This window comes from Triturus cristatus, chromosome 2_1 (assembly GCF_964204655.1).
Source record: "Triturus cristatus chromosome 2_1, aTriCri1.1, whole genome shotgun sequence".
NCBI lineage: Eukaryota > Metazoa > Chordata > Amphibia > Caudata > Salamandridae > Triturus > Triturus cristatus.
The window spans coordinates 991,658,755-991,685,109 of NC_140581.1; the positions used below are offsets into that span (position 1 = coordinate 991,658,755).

Sequence of the window (26,355 nt, forward strand, 5' to 3'; positions counted from 1 at the left end):
CAGGTTCGGGTGGAGGACCGTCCCCTGCTGCTGCGACAGAAGATCCTCCCGAAGGGGCAGACGTATCGGGGGATCGGTCAACAGACTGAGTAGCTCGGGATACCAGTATCTTCGTGCCCAATCCGGAGCCACCAAGATGACTTGGGCCCGGTCGTGCCTGATCTTCTTCAGCACTCTGGGCAGAAGTGGTATAGGCGGAAAGGCGTACAACAGACCGCAACTCCACTCGTGACGAAAAGCGTCGCCGAGCGAGTGCCGCCTTGGAAATTCCAACGCGCAGAACTGCTGACATTGCGCGTTCTCTTCGGTGGCGGATAGATCTAACCAAGGCTCTCCCCACTGCTGAAAGAGGCCTTGCGCCACCTCGGAGTTCAGACGCCATTCGTGATCCATCATGCACCGGCGGCTGAGTTCGTCTGCTCTGGCGTTCAGAGAGCCCGCCAGATGTTGAACCACCAGGGTGACGCCCTGGTGTTCCAGCCATGTCCAGAGGCGCAGAGCCTCCTGACAAAGGGTCCACGACCCCACCCCGCCCTGTTTGTTGCAATACCACATGGCGGTGGTGTTGTCCGTGAACACCTGCACGACACTTCCCCTGACAGAGGGAAGGAAGGCTTTCAGTGCAAGCCGGATCGCTCTCAACTCCAACAGGTTGATGTGGAGACGAGACTCCGCCGGAGACCAGAGGCCTCTGATCTCCGCCTCTCCCATATGGCCACCCCATCCCAGGAGGGACGCATCCGTCACTACGACATGCTCTGGTTGGGGAAGGGAGAGGCTCTTGCCCTTGACCCACTCGCGGTCCGTGAGCCACCACTGCAACTGTTGTGCAGTGCCCTCCGAGATCAAGACATGGTCGGACAGGTTGCCGTGATGCTGGGCCCACTGAAACTTCAGGTCCCACTGCAGAGCCCGCATGCGCCGCCTGGCGTGATGCACTAGTAGGATGCAGGAGGCCATCAGCCCCAGAAGCCGCAACACTAGCCTGACCGAAACCCGGGATAGAGGCCGAAAGATGGGAATCAGGGCCCGTATATCCCGGACCCGCTGTTCCGGTGGATGGACCCGGAACCGCGCCGAATCGAGAACCGCTCCGATGAAGAGGAGCTTCTGAGAGGGACTCAGGTGTGACTTCGGCACGTTGATGGAAAACCCCAGCAAATGCAGGAGATCCGCCGTAGTCTGGAGGTGGGAGACGACTGCCTGGGGCGAGCCCGCCTTCAACAACCAGTCGTCGAGATAGGGGAAGACTGGAACCCCTGATCTGCGCAGATGAGCTGCGACCACCGCCATCACTTTCGTGAACACCCGAGGGGCACTGGTGAGGCCGAAGGGGAGCACGGTAAACTGAAAGTGCTCTTGGCCCACCGTGAACCGCAGGTAACGCCGGTGGGCCGGCAGGACGGGGATGTGGAAATAAGCGTCCTGCAAGTCCAACGCTACCATCCAGTCTCCAGGGTCTAGGGCAGCTAAAACCTGAGCCAACGTTAGCATCTTGAACCTTTCCTTTCGGAGGAAGGCATTGACGTTCCGGAGGTCCAAGATAGGGCGTAGGCCCCCCTTGCCCTTCTTGGGAACCAGAAAGTAGTGGGAATAACAACCACGACCTACTTCTGGACTCGGAACGCGCTCGACGGCCCCCTTGGCCAAGAGAGCCGAAACTTCCTCGCGGAGAAGATCCAAATGATCCCCCGAGATACGGTGGTGCTGCGGTGGCATGGCTGGAGGGGTCGTCTCGAAGGGGAGGGAGTAGCCCCTTCGGACGATTTGCAGCACCCACCTGTCCGATGTTATGGACCGCTAGTGGAGCAGGTGATGGCGAACTCTGCCGCCCACTGGCGTGGCATGGGCCTGAAAGCTCGGACTAGGAAGGCTTTGAGGCGGATGCTGCCGGGGTGGATGTGGGCTGACCACGTCGGCCTCCATTTCCGCCACGGCGGAAGCCACGTCCGCGACCGCGCGCAGGTTGGTTCTGCGGCTGGTGGCTTTGCGGACGTGAGGAGGCGCCCCTTCCTTGGCCACGAAAGGGGCGAAAAGCGGAGGTGTGCGCCCGCGGAGCCGCGAGGCCCAAGGACTTGGCCGTAGCCCGGGAGTCCTTAAAGCGGTTCAGCGCACTGTCCGCCTTCTCACCAAACAGGCGAGTGCCATCAAAGGGCATGTCCATGAGGGTTGTCTGGACATCCCCGGAAAATGACGTGGACCGCATCCAGGCGTGGCGGCGGAGCGCCACCGTGGTTGAAATCGCCCGACCCAGCGAGTCCGTGGTGTCAAGCCCACATCGTATGGCGTGCCGTGCTGCATCCCTCCCATCGGCCAAAGCCTGGGTAAGACGCGTCCGGACCTCCTCCGGACACAGGGGCAGCACGTCCTCCACCGTATCCCACAGGGAATGGGAATAACGGTCCAAGAGACAGGCGGTATTTAAGGACCGCAGGCCCAAACTAAGGGACGAAAACAGTTTCTTGCCGAACTGCTCGAGTCTCTTGGAATCCCGATCCGGCGGAGCGGTCGGGAAGGAGGATTGGGAAGTAGAGGCCTGGATAACCAGACTCTCGGGGGTGGGGTGTTGGGACAGGAAACTGGGGTCGCCCGGAGCAGGGCGGTGGCGCCTGGCAACGTTCCTATCCACAGGAGGAACTGTGGAGGGCTTGGACCAGGTGCCCTGCAGAACGTCAGTGAGGGCCTCGTTGAACGGCAGCAGAGGCTCAGTGGAGCTTGCTGAGGTTTGAAGCACCTCAGTGAGGATGTTAGTCCTCACAGCCACGGCAGGCAACTCGAGCCCAAGGGCCTCGGCCGCCTTGCGCAGCACCACAGAAAATGCTGCACCCTCCTCCGAAGCCACGGTCGGAGGAGAAGTGAATCCAGTGTCTGGCGAGGTGTCCAGCCCACTGGCCTCCCCCAGTTCATCTGCCCAGTCCTGAGAAAGCTGTGACTGAACAGCCAGAGGGTCCTCGAACCCCTCCCAGTCGCCCCCTTCTTCCGATTCCTGATAAACAGGAGGAATGATCGGAACCGGACTGTAGAGATGGTAGGACTCAAGCGGCGTCGGATGCGGCGTCGGCGGACGCCGTGCCGGCGTCGGGTCCGGATGAGGGCTAAACCGGGGTGTCGGCGTCACAGGCGTCGGCGGCGCCGGTGACGGCGTCGGTGGTTCAGGCGTCGGCGCCGGTGGAGGAGTGACTAGGTCAACCGGCGTCGACTGGGGCCCAGGCAAGGGCCCCGCGGGGACCTGCGGCGTCGAGACCGGAGTCGTCGACGGCGCCGGGGCCGGAGCCGCCGGCACGCGAGGTCGCCCAGTCGAGTCCGCGGGGCCCGAAGGCGCGCCAGCGGGCGTCGACGGCGGGGCCAGGCTCCTCATGGCCGAGAGGAAGGCACTGATCTCCGCCGGCGCCGCGTCAGCCCCAGGGACCGGAAGGTATGGGGGCGGACGCGGCACCTGCGGCTCCGCCGGAGCCGCGGGGGTGGAACCACCCTGACCCTCGGCCGAGTCGCGCGACCGGCGAGGGGAGTCCGAAGAGCGATGTCGCCTCTTGGACTTCTTTGAGCGTTTGGACTTACCCGACGACTTGGAGCCGGACGAGCGATGGCGTCGGCTAGGGCTCCGCGAGCGATCCTTGGACCTCCTCCTGGACCGGGATCGCGCACGACGCGGAGCCGAGTGGCGAAGCTCGAGAAGCTTGCGGGACCGCTCCCGCCTAGCCTTCGAAGTCAGGGCCTGACAGTCGTTGCACGACTCCGCGTCGTGGTCGGGGCCTAAGCAGTAGAGGCACCGGCGGTGGTGATCGGTCACCGACATCAGTCGATGACAATCCTCACAAGCCTTGAACCCAGGCATCCTACCGGCACCAGATGTCGACAGACAAGGATCAAAAATGATCAAAAAAGATTTAGTCAAAAAAGACTAAAAGGGGTAGCTCTCCCGGATCTGCGCTTACTGGCGCGGAAAAAAGAAGAACTGACGTCAGCGCGCGAGGGCGGCGTCTAAGTACTCCGACGACGTCATCCCGGCGCACGACGCCGACGACGGACGCGGAGCCGCAGACGACGCCTAGCGACGCGCAAGGGGTATTGCTGACGAAAAATCTTCCGGATCCAGTCTGACGCCTGGGGATATTCTAAGGTGAGGAATCTAAGGTGAGGAATCTAACTAACGTGTTTCTTTCAGATCTGTGGATACTGCACCGTAAAGAGCATAATTTAAGTGCAACCGTGCAGTGTTACAAGTTCAGCCGATATTACTGGATATGAGTTTGAGAGGAATCTGATGCTGGAGGACTTTCAGTAATGGGATGATGTGACATCTCAACTCGCGTCTGTACATTAAGCCTGCCGACTGGATTCCTGTGAGTTGTACCTGGTTGATAATGGAGAGCTTTTCTGGCAAGCCCTTCTAAAGGGTGTAGCAATAGACCTGCTTTGACAAGGTGATCACAAGGATGTGGTCCAGGAGATGGGCAAGTACATGGTGGTTAGCGGTCGCAATGAATGTCCATACAATCCTGCTATGGAATCCTGGACTGCGAACATTGGCATTACACCGCCATCAAACACTGGGTCACCCACGCCCTGGTATCCAATTTGAGAAATGGCACTTACCCAGAAAAGTGATGAAGGCCTATTTCCAGGCATACACACCTTTTTTAACAAACCTGCAGACTCCAGCTAATCCCAGGCTTAGAGAAGGTATTTGAGCTTGAATGCTCTTTCACCCCCAAGGAATGAGCGGATATATTCCACGGGGCCAGCACCTCATCCTATAGCACCACAGAGAAAGAAGCAATGCTTAAAACAACACATTACTGTCATTACACCCCAGCTAGACTGGCTAAATGGAAATCCAATAGTGGCGATGGATGCTGACATAACTGCGACCACACAGGAACACTGCCCACTTCCTCTGGCCCTGTGCCAAACTTAGGAGATACTGGAAAGATGTGTTAATAGACATCAACAAGATCTGTGAAACAGATGTCCTTAATCTTCCCAGTTATATACAATTAGGGTTTCTTAATGCGCTGACATACCCGCTGCACTCCAACAAAGGCAAGGCAATCAATCTGGTGCCATGTGCGGCCGAAGAGGTCATCACGTCCAAATGGGGCACTGATACCACATCACACCAGCCTACGCAGGCTGGCTACAGAAATTGTAGGACCTAATAGGAATGGAAAAACAAACGGCCTCCAAGAACAATACATTTCCACAATTTGAGAATTTGTGGGCCCTGATTCCTAGCTCAGGATTTCAGTGAACTCTCCTGTCCGAGCTGCTACGGCTCACACACGTCGAGAATGCAACAGACTAACAAAGCAGAGATGTGGCCTAATGGCTAGGGCGGTCAACCTCGAAGCTGGGGAACAGGGTTCAAGTCTCTGCAGGGACGCTCAACGTCCTGTGATTCTGGGCAAATCACTTAATCTCCCCGTGACTAACAGAAAATAAACGTGTCTGTCTGTAACGCAATTGGTGCTCGTGTAAAGCGCTCTGATACGTTCGGGTCTAGTTCGCGCTATATAAAACGCCCCAAAAAACACAGTAGCAGAGACTGAACACAGCTGTATCATCATTCCCTGTGACCTAGCCCTGGAATTCTGCATGCGTCATGATGGAGTCACCGCAGAGAGGAAGACCCCCACCTCCACTTGCCCCCCCATTGGACTACCCCCCGCACCTAGACCTTCTTTGCTCTTTTGACCACATTCCCCTGCTCCACCCCTAAACCCGCTGCTCTATTCCCTCTAATAAATCCCACTTTTGGACCTCACCATCCACTAGATGTAGGTGAGAGTTAATGTTTTATTTCTTGAGAAAAACTAATAAAACTGATTTGAACCATAAATTAATGCCAATGATTTTTACTGTGCAATCAATGATAAAGAGAAACCCAGGGGAATTAAGCCATATGAACTGTGGCTGGGTTTTTCAAGAATTCCAATGGAAATGTTCCTAGAAGATTCAGGCCTCGATTAGGAGTTGAGCTGTACTCTGGTGTGCTAATTCAACACCCGGATGATACAGTTTCAAAATGGATCCTGATTAGTTTCTTCCAGATCCTGTGGTATCAGATTCTTCATGCATTTTTTTAAACTTTATTTTCATTTTCCCCAAAAATTAAAAGAAAAAGGCAGTCCACACTTTTTCAGTACAATAATTCCTGCCATAATGACCACATTTTAAACCTGCTTTTTAGTGGAAAATGCCCAACAAGAAGAAAGGACGACACGAAAAACAAGCATTGGTATAGCCAAGGTCTCGCTTTTGGGACCTTATAAGTATTTTGGTATGCAGCACAATATCCTTAGTGCAACAACACCAACTGTTGCATGGGTAAACACTTATAAGGTCCCAAAAGCGAGACCTATTGGCTATGCCAATGCTTGTTTTGGAGTTGCAGGCAGAAAAAGAAACCACGGATGCAGTTTCTTATTTGAGCAATTTTTGTAATGTGTGGCATATTGCGCATTGAGGTATGATGTCATACCCAGTATCAAGTTATGAAAGAAAATGGCTATAGGGTAGCATTTTTAAAGAGGACAAGTCCTTGAAGGTAAATCATACCTAATATATTTATTGTGCTAAAGCACAGTAATACGAACAAAAGTACATTTGGATTTTACAGCAGAATAAACATTTATAAAATATTTACAGCCTAATTCTTTACTAAATTTGTATCAAAAAGAATAAAAATTATACATGTTTGATGATGGCAGAATTTCCCAGGCCGATAGCTTAAAGACAACTATCTCAGTTAATAATAATAAACTTCTTTATTCGGTTATTACAAATTGTAAAACCATAAAAGATTCATTTCAAAAAGAATACAAATGTACATTAAAACAGAAAATCAAGATAAAAAGTAAAATTTACACAAGGGCGAGGTCAAATATTTTGCAAAGAAAAGATTCTTATAGTTTCAAAGCCGTATCTGGGAGTACATTAAACATGTATTTTACAGATTTTTCCTATGCTTTATAATACATTTTAAGAAGTTAAGGACGCGGTAACAAACCAGTTCAGATTCTAGCAGTTGAAGACGTAGCATCGCTGGGCGACATTGTCTAAATCCCCATTGCTTTAATAGGGGTAATAACCAGACCCTCCTGTGTGGATGATGGAATTTACAGAACAGTATTGTATGTAAGTTCGACTGTATTGATTCCTCATCGCAAGGACAGGTGGGGAGAATTGGATCCCAATTTTTCCTCTCCGGAAAGGATACTAATCTATGAAAAAGATCAAGTCTGAACCTTGTCAATAACATTCTATCATAGGTACTAATCGGCAATGTTAGATAGGGCTGGATAAAAAACGTAAGCTGAGTCATGTTGGCATGGAGAACAGAGGATTTTGTCGACTCAGATGTCAACCTCAATGACTCTAAGTGTGTCAGAGCCAATTGTTTCAATGATCGCTTAGATACTTCGATAATATTTTTGGGTTCGAGGTAATATTTCTCCAATCCGAGGTCATTGAAGAAGTTTCTGATATACCGAAGCCATTTAATTTTTAATGATTGATCAAGGATCATTGTGTCTGCCACAATTTCCTGGGTTAAGATGTTTTTGTCAGAAGTCCAAATGCGCCTCCAAAGCAATAGTGGTTGAATCCTTAGTAAGTCCTCTAAGTAGGGAATTCCAAGTTCCAGATGGGAAGCGTAAGTTGAAGTACTACGCGGTGTTGCTAAGAGGAATCTAAGGAAGGTGTTTTCAGCCACCTGTAGGGCACTGACATCTACATATCCCCAGACTCCCGCCCCGTAAAGTGCAATCGCCTGACACTTGGCAATATAGATTTTTAGTAATTCCACTGGGGGCCTTCTCCCTAGTCTATGAGAAAAACTCATCAAGGAAGTTATGGCTCTTTTAAAAAGATGACATCTGGCCTCTACTGCTGGTCTCCAGTTAAGTCTTTCGTCAATCATGATACCCAGGTAGGAGTACTGAGTAGTTACCTCAAGTTTTTGATCTTTGAGGCAGATGTTCTTTATACGTTTTTTCCCGCTACCTGCTATCATGACGAACGTTTTTTTAACGTTTACTTGTAGGTCCAGCCCACCCATGAAATCGACATATCTATTCAAAGACCTCTGTAATTCTCGCGGCGTGCGTGCCAAAATGACGGCATCGTCTGCATAAAGCAGAGCGGGGATCAGGCGCTGTTTTACTCGTGGTAGGTCCTGAGCCCCCCTCAACATCTCCCCCTCTAGTCCGTTTGTGTACAGAGAGAAGAGGAAGGGGGCCAGGACACAACCCTGCCTGACTCCACGCTCTACTGCAAAAGGTGCCGTCAACTCCCCCCCCGTGCCAAAACGCACCCTTGCTGATGCGTTTGAATATAACTCTCTTAAAAAATCTAAAAGAGGGGGGTCCACTCCCATGTGGGCCAAGATCATCCAAAGTTTTGCGTGTGAAACGCAATCGAAGGCAGCAGACAGGTCCACATAGACCATGTAAACCGTGTCCTTCTTTGCTTGGAGATATTTGCCCACTATCAAACTGAGATTAAGGGCCTGCTCTACCGTTCCAAAACCCTCCCGAAATCCAAACTGAAGATCTGAGATAATGTCTCCCTCCTCAGCCCAGAGCCGGAGTCGTTCTAACACGACTCTGCCAACGACCTTTCCCAAAGAGTCTAACAGAGAGATTGGACGGTAACATTTCACGTCTTGACGGTCACCCTTTTTAAAAATCGGGACCATGATTGATTTTGTCCAGGATTTTAGGAGACCCAGCTTTACGGCTGCTATACATACTCTCGTGAGGATAGGGGACCAGAGATCTAAATTGAATTTGAAAAGATCCACTGGAACCCCATCTGGGCCTGGTGCTTTCCCGCTTTTACTTGCTACCAAGGCCACTATAACTTCGGAAATGTCGAAGTGCAGAGGAATTGGGTAAACGACTGTTGGGAGTAAGAATTGTGTCCCTATCGGTGTTGCTGTGTTTTTAAAAATCTTAGAAAAATGGGACACCCAAATATCTTCTTCAATTGCAACTTCTATCTTTGGGCTATCTTTGTCTTGTAAATAAGGGGTTTTAACAGTTCGCCAAAAAGCGTCGCTGTTTTTGGAGACGGCACTGGAATGTAAATCATTCCATAGTTTCTCTTTTAAGTCTTTAATTCTTTGCTTGCGTGCCCATTGATATTGATGTCTCAAGGATTTGATCTGCTCCTGATCCCTTACAGTTTTAATTAGGGCCTCCTTAAGTTTAGTTAAAGCCGTAGTACAGCTGTGGTTAAACCACCCTTTAGTAGTTGGATTTAAATTGTTTGAAGTTACTGTGAGAAGTCCCTTAATTTTCTCTAATATTTGTGAGAAATTATTTAGGACTTCTACATCTGATGCTCCTAAATCCAAACAGTTAATTATATTTGCGTATGCCTCCTTTACCAATTTTCCTGTAAGTTCTTCCGGGTTTATCTTCCCCCATTTTAATGTGTAGCCATTTTTCCTTCCTAACTCTAAATTATTTTGTGCAAGAGTCTTCGCTATAGCTGCATTTGGAGATTGAAGAACAGTTGCGAAAAACTCTATCCTAAGGGCAGAGTGATCACTTAGATCATTTGTTAAGACCTCGAACAACCTGACTCGGGGCAACAGTCCTGTTGACAAGAGGATGTAATCTACTGTCGTTTTGTAGCCCCGACCCACATATGTTGGTTGCAGAGAATTTGAACCTGGGCTTGCCTCATTTGCAATTACAAGTTCCAGGTCTAATAAGGCATTGTTCATAGCCGTCCCCCCCCTGCTATGAAAAAAATGCATGAGGGGAGTATCATTTTCATCCACGATCCCGCAACGGTTTTTTCCGACATGTGGGCATGGGTGTAAATTCAGATCTCCTCCCTATAAAAGGTGGACTGCCCCTTTTCCTATCCTTTGATTGTGAGTTAGCTTTTCCTTGATGTTAGAAAGAAGAATCAAGAATTCGTCCTCTACTAGATTGTTATAGAGATTAAGCAGGAGGATCGACTCTTTATTTTTTAACACAAGGGAGAGTAACTGGAAATTTGGGTTAGACACTACTACAGATACTTTCAAAAAATTAACTGTATTTGCAATGTATGTGATCAACCCTCCCTTAGGTCTACCTACACTAGTACCCAGAGCAGGGGTAAAAAAAGTTTTATAGCCCGGAAGATGGAGCTCGGTCGTAGACCATGTCTCCTGGAGACATATGATTTTTCCCGACTCCAAGAAGGTAGCAGCCGTCCCATCATCAATTTTGGAGCGAAGGCCCGCTACGTTCCAAAAGAGGATGGGTAAGGGCTGCGATTCTATATTCGTCGGCGCTTCGTTTACTACACGAATCATTTTTTCTTTAGGCGCTGGATAACATATCTTGGAGTTGATCATTTCTGGGTCGGTCACAGGTTCATTTGTTGGGCAAATTGTTTTTCCCTTGGGCATTGGATGACATAACTTGCGATTAGTTGTTTCTGTCATCGCTGGTGGTCAATCGACCGATTCAAGAGCACTATACCTATTTGACGTCGGGATACTGGACCAAGCATCCCTTTGGGGTGACTCTCTATATGGCATACGAATGCCCCAATCGTCCCGTCCTCCTCCCCAATGTCGTGGCCCCGATAGGTGCCAGGGACCATCGTAGTCATAGTGGCGGGAACCCGCTACTTGACAGTGATTGGAATGGTTCCCATGACGTGAAGCTGTTACATCCCAGGGGCGAGCGAAGTGGTTTGGAATCCCTTTATAGAGGCCGGAAGGATAAAAAAAGGAGAGTCTCCTAGTTCCTATTTCCTCATTTACATTCGAGAACTCCCAGGAGCAAATATAATTTACCACACTGGGGTCCTCGAATGTGATCAAAATGCAGTCTCCTGGTATTGTTTTTCTGCTATTTCCCACCCAAGGGGTCCTACGTACCATCAGAATCCTACAAGTCCAATTTGCTGGTACAGGACGATTCATATTTAGCCAGTATTGGACCTTATTTTTCAAAGACCACGTAGGTTCTGCGTTTGGGTCATCTATTTTAGGGACACCTGTCATTACAACTACGAAAGGACTTGCTTCTGGAGGCAAATCCACAGCCAAACTAGTTTCAGGAGGTTTCCTTAGGTCACCTCTATTAGTATCAGGCGTCGCGATTTTTGGGGAGGGTTTTTTTTTTAAGGTCAAAGTTTTAGTGTTAGGCAACAATTTTTTAAGTCCCGATGTTATCGGGAGAGGGGTTTTTTCTATCAGGACATTGCCCTGGGGCGAAGTTATCGTGGGATTTAGGGGAGATTCCACTACTCTATTAGTGTTTCGTACTTTAGATGATGGTAATTTAGATGTTGCTTTTACAGGTAAAGTTTCTGGGGCTTTATTTTGTCTGTGTGCTGGCTTTTGAGGGGGCATCTTTGCTCCTTCTCTGCTTTGGTCCCCAGGAGCTTGCTTATGTTTCATAATATTAATCAGGTTCGATAGCTGGTGCTCTATCTGGGTTAGTCTTAATTCAAGTGGAGCGAGGGAAGATTTTACAAGGGCTGTGATATTATTGATCAATTGTGAATTTTCAATATCACTTCTTATTTTGCTAGATGGTGGGTGCATTGAAGCTTCCTCACCAATTAGTTCTAAAGTATCGCGTGTAGACTGATTTATCGTTATGAGATCAGTTAACTGTTCTACACTGGAAGGTACAATCTCTTCCCCACTACACTGATCAAAAGTTTCTCGGGCGCTAGTATTTTTTGAGTTGTTCTTTCGTTTCCGTATGGCGCCCTCCCTCCTCCCTCTTGATTGTCTCAGATCATCCGGTGTTAATTGGGGAATCATCTCTGGTGTCCTCTCTAGGTCTAGACTTAACTGAAAATCAGATAGTTGAGAGGCCGATAGGTCAACGTTGTTTGGCAAGCTACGCCTACCCTCACAAGGCGACCTACGCCCAGTGATACTAGAAGTTTCCGGGGTTTTCGCGTCCCTTAAGGTACCAATAGATGATCTCTTAGCCAAAGCTAGATCCAATGACACCCTACCTTCTATTAAGCTAATACTTTGGTCAATAAAAGTGTTAGCCTTGACTATAAAATCATCCATGGGGCCTGAGAGCTTGCCTCCACCCCCCATTACTTTAGTTTTAGTTTTTTTTCCTCTTGTTAGTACCATGTTTCCTAAACACCAAAAAATGGGTAGGAACTTCAGTGCGCGTATTTATCGGAGATACTCAGTCTTTTAAAAACATAAATAAACAATAAAAATGGAATAAGATTACATGTGGTAATACGTACACAGTTCACAGAGAATTTGAAAGCTTTAGGGGGATGGCCCGGTCCGGTCTCTTCCGTTCTCTAACGGCCTCAAACGGCCCGCTCTTTGCCCGGTCTTAGCCCCGTGCTAAGACCCGCGCGCGTCCCGCTAGCGCGTGTAAGAGGGAATGCGATTTATAAGGCTAGGGGAGGCGTTGTTGGGGGAGGAGTTCGGGAAGAGGACCAGGTGCAGCTAATCAGCGTCACGCACAGCACCCTGGTCCTCGCAGTCCCGAATGCGCCGGGCACTCGCGGTGATCAGAGTGTCCAGGTACACCCCCTCGTTGAACTCGGAGATAACACAGCAAACCGGGCAGCGTGGAATGAAAGCACCGGTGACACTTTAGAAAGTAGGCAGCAGAGTCTCGATCCCTCGAGCGGCACCCGCGAAGCGGGGGCCGCGAGGCGCGGTGGCAAATTTCAATTCAGCAAGTACAATCCAGATAGTCCCAGGAATAGGAGTCGGCAGACAGCAATCCTTCAAGCGGAGCCCATAGAGCAAGAGCTACAGTGCTTGATAAAGGTGTTGGGGGAGGAGTTCGGGAAGAGGACCAGGTGCAGCTAATCAGCGTCACGCACAGCACCCTGGTCCTCGCAGTCCCGAATGCGCCGGGCACTCGCGGTGATCAGAGTGTCCAGGTACACCCCCTCGTTGAACTCGGAGATAACACAGCAAACCGGGCAGCGTGGAATGAAAGCACCGGTGACACTTTAGAAAGTAGGCAGCAGAGTCTCGATCCCTCGAGCGGCACCCGCGAAGCGGGGGCCGCGAGGCGCGGTGGCAAATTTCAATTCAGCAAGTACAATCCAGATAGTCCCAGGAATAGGAGTCGGCAGACAGCAATCCTTCTAAAAATGTCCAAACCTAGGCAAAGCTAATCGCAGGTAGAGATGTTTTGACATATATTACTCGTTCCTCCAAACCTAATTCAGCTCTTAATTGTTATTCTTTCATCAAGTAAGGACGTTGATTAATCACCCGATGTCATTTATAAACTCTTCGTGCACTGCACATTGGAACAACCAAGTTTGCAGTGTCTATGATGGCAGAATTGGTAGTGGATTATTGGTGAACAGTTTTTGGCGATTGAGGTGAGGTCGCTGGACAAGATACCTTGAAAGAACTGTGATTGAGGTAACTATTGCAATCCAATGTATTGTGGTCGGCTCAGGGGTGGTGTTTTGTTGCAAGTTCTCAGGTAGGCAGTTTACAATGGAATCATGGTGTGAGCAGGACTGTAGGGTATTGTGAGTTTATTCCTGTGCTGTGTTGAAAGACCATGTCAATGGTAAACAACCTGAGACACAAGCTTTAATCTATCTATAAATGATTTCTCTACAAATTGCATTATAGAATTGAGACAAAGGCTGGCGATGGTTTCTGGATTCACTGGTTGTTTATTATTTGTTTGTTTAACGTGTACGCACTGAGTCAGTTCCTGTGTGCATTATATCTGAGCCAATGATCAATAGATGTGCCATCCATTCTTTTACGTAGTGTGTCATGCCCTCTTTTTTTTTTTTACAAAAGGTAATGCTTAGTTTGCAGAAGCAGATGGCCATTACAGGAAGGGGTTATATGATGGGGAATGGCAAACAGTTTTCACGTTGTTACTGTATTGTAAAACCATGCCTGTGGAATGTAATTAATACAGCTCAATCAGTGTGCTGACGTCTCAAGGATGTATGATGATCACGTAACTTGTTGTACAATTACGCAAACAATGTTGGGAAATTATGTGAAATTACGCCACAATAACACCAAAATCACAATACTACGAATGACAGCCGCTTACATTCTAGTCTTTTGCGTAACATGAAATTCACAAAATTACCCCAGTGTAATTGAAATTTCACCCAGGCCTGTTCTCAAAGTCAGTGAACTGATATATCCCCTCTCTACAAATGTTTTGTGCAAGAAAGTGAAACTTTTTGAAAAAGAAAAAGTACTTTCCCATTTTAAACTGCAGCATAAGTTGGTTTCTATTAAAATGATAGCTGTTCTATATCACTTAACATAAGCGTATGACAGTTGTGAGGTCTGGTGGTTGGTTTATGGAAGCTTATTTGATCCTCTCTTGCACGTAAACCTTAACAAGTAAAAGAGAACATAGCACGTGGGACAGTCGGGTGTTTGAGAGAAGAAAGCAGCACACGAATGAGAGAGCTAGAAAACAAATGCACCCTCATAGTGTAGAATGAAAAAGAAACAAACATTGGCCGCGCGGGAAAAGGAAAGTGAAAGCAATGAAAGCAATCAAACCCGGGAGTTGTGTGCGCGAGCACGCGCAAAAAAAACACGCGAGTGGTGCGCGCGAAAGGAGAGGCCTGTGCATGTTCATGCTCACAGGCATGCAGGCTTTAGGCCACTCTGGAAGTACTTTGAAAACCTGCTAACTGAAGGTCTTGCCTGAGATTGCGCATGCGCTAGCGCTCAGGCGAGACCTAAAAACACGAAATAAGCAATTTGTAGGTGACGCCTTTGCATCATAGAAATTTAATTTTTGTCTTTATTTGAAGAGAAACACAATTTAACAAAGTCTGACACCTGCTGCTCCTCTTTCGCTACCAAATTTGCATTTGCAATGCAAACCAATCCGTGGAAAGAAACAGGCATGCAGACAAGAAAATCTTACAAGCACACATTATGGCCTGCGAGCGCCTGAGAAAAGGGCAAATTAGTGAGGCAAAGCAACAAGCATTTGCATAAGAAGTCAGTAAAAAAAGCCAAGGAATAATAGAATATTTAGGGCCACATGTACTAACATTAGTGTTTGCAATTACCAAACAGCGAATTTTTATGATCCATTATTTAGAAATCACAAACACTGATGTACTAAAATGTGTTTTACACTTTTTACTATTCCGAGTGAGTCGCAAATATGCCTATCTCATGAATATTAATGAGGTAGGTCTCAGTTTGCCACCAATTGGGAATCGCAAATATCACAGGGATGGTGGCCTGCTGGAGTCAGCAGACCACCATGTCTTTAATTGCTTTTGAATAAAGCATTTTTTTTGTTAAATGCAGCCCGGTTTCATTAACGGAAAATGGAATGCGTTTCAAACAAAAAATTGATTATTTTTTTCATTTTTTAAGATTAGGCATTTTTTTCAACCATTCTTACAGGGGACCGGTTCCCATTTGCAAATCGGTTACCACCAACTTCATGTTGGTGGTAAAATGTGAATGTTTTGCGACCACATTTCAGTAGCTAAAGATTCATACATAACAATGCGAATCGGTATTTGGAAGGAATGCCTCTTCCAAATACTGAATCACAAACACAAATTGGACTTCGGTAATGTGTTACCGAATCGCAATATGTGTTTTGTACATTTGTTTATTTTTGCAGTTGGAACCAGCTTGATAGGCCGCTCCAACTGCACAAATACTTCATACATGTGGCCCATTGTGCAGAAAACCAATGACAAGGTGAGAATCAGAATATGGCAGAAGATTACACAAAAATGTAACCGTCTCCCAATAAAGGACTATGAAAAAAAGACAAAACCTAAAATGTCTCGCGTGAGACAATTATCATCAAAACATAGCTATGCAACTTTGGCCACAGGAGAACCCTTTGCATGGACCAGAATCCCAGCTCAACCTAAGATCTTAGGAAGTGTAGATCATGAGCATCATCCCTATCATAAGCACAGACGAATGGAAAGTGGAGCATAAGTTGCGGAACATGGTGTCTCACACATGCTATTCACACCTAGTAGGTGTTCCTTTTACATGTGCAAAAGATAAAGAGTTATTTATATATGTCCAAACACCAGAAATATTTATTTAAAAAAGTGACATTTACATGTAATTACATTTTTAAACATTAAATGGGAATTTAGCTGGCTGTTAATCTAAACGTGTAAAAAGCACATACCTTAATATTAAGTTTGGGAACCTATGTCCCAAATTAGGGAAGTATATATTCAGCTAGAACGCCCATTATTGATAATAATTATGCAAACAAACGCCACACTAAATAAATTTGCTTGAAAATACCAAAAATATGTTTATAATTACTACAAGGTGCATCCATAATTATGTGGTCTTGGTTGTTCAATCTATGTTACACATACCTTTTTAAGACAACTTGTAACTATTAACATTTACATATTGAAAATAAATCTTAATGTACACATTTCCTGTACTCACCGGTGACAGCACAACAGCAAATGCAAAAAGAACAAATGATGGACAGAATTCATAACAATGTCATATATTCACCCCAGTATAGAGATCTGGGCTTAATCCATCGTTTTTTTGCTCCCCATGCCATTCCAGTTTGAACGCAGCCATATGCAAATCAGTCTTGACCCTGCCCCCAATGGGAACAGTCCAGGCCAAACAGGCAGGCCAGGACCTCCCTGGACTGAAAACAAGCATCTTAGCACCGGTTTCGGGGTTTCACCCCTCATCAGCCAGGATAGCTTGACTCCAGTGTCATGGAGAGCACGGGACCCACGTCTGGGCATACCCGTCCCACTCGGGGTGACAAATGCAAAAAGAACAGTTGATGGACAGAATGCAGAACAATGTCATACATTCACCCCAGTACAGATATCTGGGCCTAAATCCATAGTTTTTTTGCTCCCCATGCCATTCCAGTTTGAACCCAGCTATATGCATATCAGTCTTGACCCTGCGCTCAATGGGAACAGCCCAGTCCGACTGCAAGGCCAGGTCCTCCCTGGACTGGAAACAAGCATTCTGGGATAGGTTTCGGGGTTTCACCCCTCTTCAGCCAGGATAGCTTGACTCCCGTGGCATGGAGAGCACTGGACCCATGTCTGGGCATACCAGTCCCACTCAGGGTGACAAATGCAAAAAGAAAAACTGCATATGGCTGGGTCCAAACTGGGGTGGCGTGGTGAGGAAAAGAATAATGGACTAAACACAGATCCTTGTGACTAGGGGTGAATGTTTGCATTGTTCAGCATTCCGTCCATCAATTGTTTCTTTTGTATTTGTCGGCTTAAGTGGGAAGGATATACCCAGACGTGGGTCCCGCGCTCACTGTGCCATGGGATTCAAGCTAGGCTGGCTGATGAGGGGTGATGCCCCAAAAACGGTCCCAGGATGCTTGCTTCCAGTCCAGGGAGGACCTGGCTTGGCAGTTCGGGCTGGACTGTTCCCATAAGTAGCAGGGTCAAGACTGATTGCATATGGCTGGGTCCAAATTGGGGTGGTGTGGTGAGCAAAAGAATCATGGATCAAACCCAGATCCTAGTGAGTGGGGGTGAATGTTTGCATTGTTCAGCATTGCATCCATCAATTGTTTCTACAGCACAACAGAGCACACTGGGCCAGATGTACGACGCTTGCATTTAGTGAGTTGCGAATTGCGTCAAATTGCGACTCGCAATTTGCGACTCGCTAAATGCAATTAACAACAGTTACTCAGACACTGTTTGTGATTCCCAATGGGGTTGCAAATTGCATGCCTCGTCAATATTCATGGGGCAAGCGCAATTTGCGACCCCATGCAGGGCTCAGCAGACAACCATGTCTATGACTGCTTTTTCAATAAAGTCGTTTTTTTTTTTTAACGCAGCCTGTTTTCCTTAAAGGAAAACAGGATGTATTTAAAAAAGTAAAAAGAAACTTTTCAGTTTCATTTTTTAAGGGCAGGCAGTGGTCCCTGGGACCACTGCCTGCTCTTAAAAAATATTTTCGAACCCATTCACAAAGGGGAAGGAGTCCCCTGAGGACCCCGTCCTGTTTGCGAGTGGCTTACCACCCTTTTGAAAAGGGTGGTAAACTGCGAGTGTTTTGTGACCGCAAATGCAGTCGCAAAACAATCATACATAGGTATGAGACTCACTATTAGGAAGGGACGCCCTTGGCATGGGGCTGACCTATTTTGCAGTCGCAAATGGGCCAAATTTCCGTTTGCGACTGCAAAAAAACAGTTGTACATCTGCCCAGAGTCCTATAAATGCAGTGCACCATCACCTGGCTCGAAAATCAAATGAAAAGGTCTGTAAAAACTGTTTCACCTCCATTTTGTGCAAAGGCCAGACCAGAGGCATCCAAAATGGAGACCACTGACATCCATTACTATCGCTCACACACACACAAACTGTAAATGTATTATGCAGGCTGCATACACAAACACGACCAGTATTCCTTGGGATGTTAGCACTAATAGTTGGGTAAGTGCACAGAAGCAGAACGTTATACTAGTGGGTCAGTCAGCCTCTACCTCAGTGACACAGATAAAAGGTCTGGCCACAAATGAGGATTCACAAAACAGGGTCAGCTGCAATCATGGATCTACCACTAAACAAGCTATAAAACTAAACACATGGCAGGGACAGCAGACCACTGTCGGTCAATGAGGGTGAACTAGGTGCAGCCCTCCAGGTCACAGGAATATTCAAGACCTCACTCCTGTCAATGGACAGGCCTAGGCCTCTGCGCATCAGCTAGATTGTTGCACTGCTACAGCCAAATTCAAAAAGCAGGATAACAGGTACATGCAGTCAGGTACTCGGGCAGGGGAATCACAATTGCACACCATGCAGGGGATATCCAATCTTAACAAACAGTTTGTAGAGCCATAGTAGGACAGTCCATAGGACACCAGTGGCAAACAACCTAAAACACCACAGTAGTAGCCCAGTAACCCATGTCTGCCCTCTGGCCCATCTAACGGGTGTGACAAAAGACCATTTTGCAGATGTCAGTCGTGACTTCTACAGTCACAGCTAAACCTTTGAGATTGATCAATTAGGATAGATATTCCAACTTGAGTAAGTGCACTGTAAAAAGATGCCGTAGCTCACAATGTTAAAGGCAGAGATAAGCTAAATGAAAATTAGCTAAGTTGGGAAATTTTCATCAGACCATTAGGCAGGCAGGACTCTCTTTTCTGTGGAGACAAATAAGCTCAGAAGCCAGACTACCAGATCAGCAGGACTGCCGTATTTTAGGCAGTTACTTTATTCAGGGATAACAATGCACTTAACAGCTGCCAATCCTGTGAATTAGAATCTTAGGAACAAAAAGTGCAAATGGCTTTTTTGCGCTCCCAAATTGAAATCAGGTGCACACAAAAGTCGATGAATTTGCTCCGAACTGATTAAGCCAATACATAGGTATACATATGATGCATACACAAAAAAAGTGTACATTTACAAACTAATGACGTAAAAAGCAGGGCAGGCAGCACAACAGAAACTGGTCAATCTGCCCTATGGCTCTATTCTCACGAAAGGCACTGGCACACTCACCAAGTCACTGGCCTCAAAATTAAGACAGCAATGAAATTGTGCAGTGATTAAAGTCTATGGCTTTGCAGGATCTGAAATGAAACAATATGCTGAAAAGCTATCTGATATGAAAGACTTGGAGTAACAAATGGAATGGATACATTGTACAATTAGCAACCAACCACCTTGCCAACACTACTGTGCAATGTACAACCCTGCATAATCTATTGTTAAGATACGCTCCACACTGGTTATACAATTGATTAACTTAAAAAAACAAAAAATAAGAGAATGAGGGAAACATTTGTACAGCACTTGTTAGATTTTAGATTTGCCACTAAATGGTAGGTCGGTGCAAATTGCATCGGGGATCATTAGCTCAAATTAGCTTTATGCAATAAATTGTATCTGGCAAATTTACCAGCTCATTGGTTGCTCGGAATGAGCAGCAAGAGAGGATTCGATTTAACATGAAATGAGATCATTCTTGCTAGCAAAAGATTTTTTTTATACAATACGGCAAATTTCATTGTGTTTATCAGTTGCACTCAGTACATAACATGATCTGCCAAACAAAGTTCCTTTTCATGAAATAAAGTTCTTCTAATGTCAGCTTGCATAACACCATGAAATGTTACTGACCTCAGCAAGCAGGATTTTGATCCAGGCGGGGAGCAATCGGTTATTTAGGTCTTCTGCCTTTCCATGTCCACAAATGGCCAGTCCATGCACTATATTTCCCAATGCAAGAGACAACCCTGCAGTCTGTCATGATGAAAGGAGTAGAGTTTGAGACTATGTAACAAAATGGCCACACTCCATAGACAAGATCACTTTTCTGGCTTCTCAGACACTTTATAAATTAAGACACAGACATCTCTGGAATGGAGCAGAGTGTCATCCTACAGAATTACAGTTATTGAGGATGAACCAAAACGATTTAAATGCACACACAAAAAGAAACCTCCTACACTGCACTGTTTTTGTATGGCATTTATATAGCAAGTCCCATAGCCCTAGCAAGGACTAAGGCACTTTCTGGATTAACGAGTAAGCAGCTACTCAATATGTATTGTTTACACAGTGCTTCAAGGTCAATGGCCATTCACACTTTACTTCCCCATCTCCTCCCCATAGATTTCCACCTACATTGGTAAAGAAAATCTGGTGATGCTTGTTTAGTTATGAAAGCTTTTAACAATTACCAATAAAAGCTCACAATAAGGTCATAATCTAAAAGCCGTGTCAAATTGCAGGTAACTGTCAGACAAACATCTCACAAGATATTTAACATTGTCAGGCATGTTTTCTGTAGTTTAGGATGTTTCATTGTGATAAAGCTTCCATGCGTAAAGAGCAATTAAAGTAGGTGAATATCTACAACTGCAGAATTAAAGTGGGTGAGGAAACAAGCCCTCTTCACATGCAGTTGCCCTTTTAAGATGTGTTTAACCAACAATGAAGGCACATGTATCAATATAGATATGTACACTTTCCCTGAAGACCATTGGAGTTTCTAATGCTTGTGTTTTGGCAGCGTATCGATGCAGATACCATGATCGTTCTCTGTTTGACAAGTCTCCATTTTCCTAGTCGTATGGATGCAAGCAAATGTGATTATATATTGAATGAAAACATATCTAGTTTGTGAAGACTACAATGGCACATGTATTCTCTTGGTCCATTGGATTATTCCCCTTTTTCTTTCAAAATGGAGCTTACTGGTGCTTCAGTCCACTAGTGTAGAACTTCTTGTATTACAGCAGAGGGGCAGAAAAAAACAAGCTACTTACATGTAGAATGTGGTTCTCCAGTATTGATATCTTTCATAAATTCACATGCTTGAATCTTCCCAGTCGTCGAGGTGGGAGGACAACGGTAATTATATTCAACAGTGCCAACCAAAGTCTCATACAGTAGATCTTAAATAGGTGACATTGTAAGGCAATTCACATCGTTTTAGAAACAACTGAACTGTAGCCACTCAGAGAACAGCTCTCACATCATCCCTTCCCACCAGGGCTATCACACCTCAGATTTTCTAAGCACAAGAGTAATGAATACATATATAAACAAGAGATATCCAATGAGGTTTGCCGCCTGAGAGTGGAGATGGGAAGGTCGCATGTGAATTTATGAGAGATATAAATACTGGAGAACCACAATATAAAGTTAAGTAACTTGGTTTTTTCTCCGGTATTAAATTTTTCATAGATTCACATACTTGAATAGTAAGCAGTATAGAACTAATTTGTGGAGGTGGGACAACTTTTTAAAACATACTTTCCATAAAACGATCAATGCAAAGTGTCTCACAGTACTGGAAGAAATGCTGCAGTACTGCTTGACCCACAGCAGCATCCTGACGTGAAGAGGCATCTAGACAGTAGTGTCTAGTAAATGTATGAACATTTGTTCATATTGCAGCCCTACATACGGCAGGAAATAAAACACCAGTGAAAAGGGCTGTAGAGGTTGCCATGCTCCTTAAGGAATGAGATCGTACCTTTGCAGTTAGTATTGCCTTTGAGCTTTTTCATGACAAAAAGCTATGGCTGCTGAAACCCATCTGGCAATATTGTCTCTTGTTAATGCCTGCCCATTTTTTTATAGCCGAAAAAGCCACCAGAAGCTGATTGGACTTTTGGAAGGGTTTAGTCCTTTCAATTTAGAATTTAAGACAGCCATGAACCGCTCTTTCCGCCTGATTGGACGAACATTTGAAGCAAGTCTTTAGAACAACAGGTTTGTTAAGGTGGAAGTCCGTTGGAACCTTAGGAATGAAATGAGAATTAGTGCTTAAAATAACCTTGTCAGCTAGACATTTTAAATATGGACGCTGAATTGTAAAGGCTTGAATTTCAGAAATTCTTCTGGCAGACGTAAGGGCTAATAAAAGAGCTATTTTCCATGATAGGTACTTTAGTTCAGCCTTGTGGAGTGTTTCAAAAGGCCCACTCATAAGCTGTGTTAAAACAGTATTTCATTGGCCATAAAGAATTCTGGTTGCAAGATCTTCTGAATCTGGAATTTGTGCCAGGTGAACTTTTATTGAATTATGCTAAAGTCCAAATTGTGCTAGGTTCCGAAGATATGGTAATATCTGAGCATGAGTTGAGGAAAAAGGATGGCAGTCAGTTGTGGAACACCAACTGCAAAATCGAGGCCATTTTGCTTTATAAGATTTGTTGGAAGATTTGGCCCTTTGCTTTAGCTAATATATCGCTGCACTGTGATGCAATTTTCATGGAACTAATTCTAGGGCAAAAAACAGCTAAATAGAACGATTCTGGTGTTGGGGGAAGCACCAGTCCACTGTTCACTGAAAGCATTCCTGGGACTGGTTGGAGTGAAATGTGTGGCTTTTCAGATATGAGGAGCAGTATTGAACACCAAAACTGTCTTGGCCACTAGGATAATTCAAATGGTTCCCTCTTCATTTAATTGAATATTTGAGGAATTTGAGGCAAAGGGAGAAAGGCGTAAGCAAATACAATTATCTATGAGAACTGAAAGGCATTCCTCCATGAGCCCTTGTGTGGATATCTGCTTGCATAGAGGTAACATTTCCAGTTGAGAGGTGTAGTGAATAAATCTAGAGCTGGCTTTCCCCAGGTGTGAAAGATTATGTTTAGATGTATTTGAGGCAACTGTTTTGATGATCTGCTCAGACCGTCCAGCCACTTGTTTATTTCGGGCGCATGTTCTGCTTTCAAAGAGATTTGTTTTTTTAAGACCTAATTCCAAATTTATTGAGCTTCCGAGGAAAGAATGTGGGATTTTGTTCATACCTGATGGTGTACACAAAACATGGTGGTTGTAGAGTCTGTACGAACCAGAACTGAAGAGCCCTTTATCCTTGGAAGGAAAGCACGGAGTTCCAAAGCCACAGTTTTTAACCTCAAGAAGTTTATGTGTCTCTTCATTTCCTTGACTGTCCATCTGCCACTCACTTCGAGGTCTTGAAGATGAGCTCCTCATCCTTCCATAGACGCCGTTATCAAGACATAATGGGGAGGAACATGGCGGCAGCAGGCTAGCTGCCGCGGTACTCTGCTCCGAGAATCCAGCAGGGCGTCGGTTTAAATGCAGTTTCCTCGCCACTATTCTCAGACTTTCTGACCGTTTTTTAGCATTCTGAATAATCGGGGATCCCCCTATTTGAGATTAATGAGCCAGCGTTGGTCTTTTAAACAAATTACTTGCTTCTGTGCTTTTTTGGGAGTTGAGTTTGCCGAGCAGCCGTGCAGGGCGGTCCTCTTTCTACCTCCATGACTCCGAGGTTAGGCGTGGTGCAAACATTTCTCGAGGACTCGGCCTCAGTAGCTCCACCGTCAGCTAATGATCAGCATAGTTTGTGGCCCTGGTTCCGGGCTGCTCTGGAACTCTGTCGTGGGAGGAGACAGTGGAGCTCTCGCCGTGACTTTCAACCTGGAACCTGCGTTCACCGTTGCAGTGCAATTTTTAAACAGCAAGAGGGAAGTAATATTGAGTGTACAGCTGCTTGCTTAACTCGGTCAAACAGGTTTCGGGTAAGATCCCTGACAGGGAGTTATTTATTTGTGAGGAGTTGTTCCACGCAGCCGGGAGTTCAGAGAGGCCCCCTTTACAAGTGCCAGGTAATCTCTGCTTTAGAGCCGGGGTGGCGGGGATTAGTAACTCCACGAGGGTCACTACGAGAGCCACTGCTAGAGCCAATGCACGTGCGGTTTACTCCCAAAAGATAGAAACACCTTTGTCTCCTACTAATAAGGGGTTATTTATAACTAAATCTTTGGGAGAGAAATTTAAAAATAAGGCAGAAAGAAGACGCACATGCTTAAGTAAGCTGCCCAGGAGGCCCTTTGTTGGGCCGGCTGTTGGGGCTGGCTATAACTCAGTTACAAAGCTGGATTGCACTAGCGATCTCCAGGGTGGAATAAAAGGGGGTAGTGAATTTACCGCACCTTCCCATAAAACAAAACCTCCTGAATCCCAGATCCCCTCCAAAACTTCTTCATATTTGCACGTTGAAGTCAAAGCCAAGCACACGAAGAGGTCAGGCAAAGCAGCTAAGGTGAATAAATCTGCCAAACCGCTTTTAGATTCCTCCTCAAGAATTACACCCTCACTACGTTCATATTTCAAGGTTGTTCCTCAACCATTGGATTTGGCTCAACCTCAACCTCAACTTTTGTCTCAGACTCCCTTTGTCTCCGCCTCCTTGTTAATACCAGCTGATATGTCGGCTGATATGTCGGCCACTTCAATTGCAGGGGGTTTTTCTGGTTCCTCTGAGCTGTCTCCTCAATCGGTAGCTCTGGTGTCTGGTGCACCCCTGGTTCCATCTGTAAGGGCTTGCACTCCTGCGGCTGACTTATCTTTAGCATTGGCTCTAGCCCCGGCTGTGAATGATCTCTCTAAGGCGCCTATTGATCCTGGGGAGCTCCGCAAGCAAACCAATGTAGGCCCAACCCCCCCCAGCTGATTTACCCCCGCTAGAGCTGGATCTTCCATCATCTCCACCGGTTGCTTCTGGCCTTAAACTTAAAGTTATCCAGTTTCGGGCATCTTCTGGTGGTGAAATTAGTAGGGTAGTACAACATGATCCTTCAGTCTCTAGCAACGAGGTTCCAGGCGTTTCTGACTTGGATGGGGGTGTAGGTATGCCTACTGGAAAGGACGAAGGGCAGGTTCTTGAGCCCGCTGTCCAACAGGAGCTCTCGCCTGCCATTGAAATGTTACACTTGAATCCTAACTCAGTTAGCACTATCAACCTTAAGAGTGGTTTGATTGCAGGCCTTTCTCCTCCAGACTTTCCAGATTCCCCCCTTCAGCACATGTTTACTACTCTCTCAGCGGACATCAAGAGGGGCTTTGAAGAGTCCGCATCTAACCAGCGGGAGATACGAAACTACTGCGAATCTCTTGATACCAAGATCGATGGCCTCTGCATGAGAACAGGAGTTCTAGAAGAGACAGTGGCTAGCATGTCGGCACAGCTTGACAAAGCTAAGGAGGAAATTGAGAGTCTTAAGAGAGTTGATACTGCTATTGCCGATAGAATGGAGACCCTTGAAAATAACGCTAGACGGAGCAACATTCGAATTTTGCATGTGCCTGAGGGTAGCGAAGGATCTGATATTAAGCGCTACATTGTCACCCTCTTGAAACACTCCCTTAAATTGGACCAATCGGAGGAGGAATTATCATCTGAGATACAGCGAGTACACAGAGAGCCATTTAGGCGGAACCCACAACGGATAAAACCAAGGAAGATTCTATTGAACTTTCATACCTACTCACTGAAAGAACATGTCCTCAACCTTGCACTTAAGCAAAAATCCCTGGCAGGGGTGGGTTTCACTTTTCAAATTCGATCCGACCTGTCAAGGGTCACCCTCGAGAGACAGTGGGAGTTAGGTAGTAGAATGGAGGCTTTTAGAAAGCTTGGTGCATCTGTTCAGATGGGGTTTCCTGCTGCCCTTAAAATTATGATCAATAACAAAATGCACAATATTCGAACAGTACAGGCTGCAGACGATCTTCTGAGGTCGTTGGAGGGGGTTTAAGGACGGTCCTGTCCTTTTTGTGCCCTTCTTGAGACCTTGTTCTCATTATCTTATTATCTCGGTCTTTGATCTCTTTGGAAGCATTAATGCAATTTCCCTTTACCTCTTTCCTCTATTTTCCTTTATTTTTTTCTTGTCCATTAAACAGATTTCATCTATTTTCTTTTGTTCTGTTAGCAAGTGTTCACGTGCTTATGGGCAAGTTCAGTTTAACTTAGATAGACTTGGTGGAAAATAATCTATAAGTGGGAAAATCAAAAAAAAAAAAAAAAAAGGGAAGGGCTTTAAAAAAAAAAAAAAAAAATGAAAGGAGGAAAGGGAAGCAAAT

The 26,355-nt window shown here is 46.1% G+C and overlaps 1 protein-coding gene across 2 annotated transcripts in view; it reads right to left on the reverse strand.

Annotated features, from left to right (window-relative positions):
* FOCAD (focadhesin) overlaps positions 1–26,355 on the reverse strand; it is a 1,730,079-nt gene that overhangs the window by 784,049 nt on the left and 919,675 nt on the right. For both annotated transcript variants that reach the window (XM_085634390.1, XM_085634400.1), the window contains exon 33: positions 20,119–20,241. In XM_085634390.1, the coding sequence (XP_085490516.1) occupies positions 20,119–20,241 (123 nt within the window). The remainder of the gene's footprint in view (positions 1–20,118; positions 20,242–26,355) is intronic.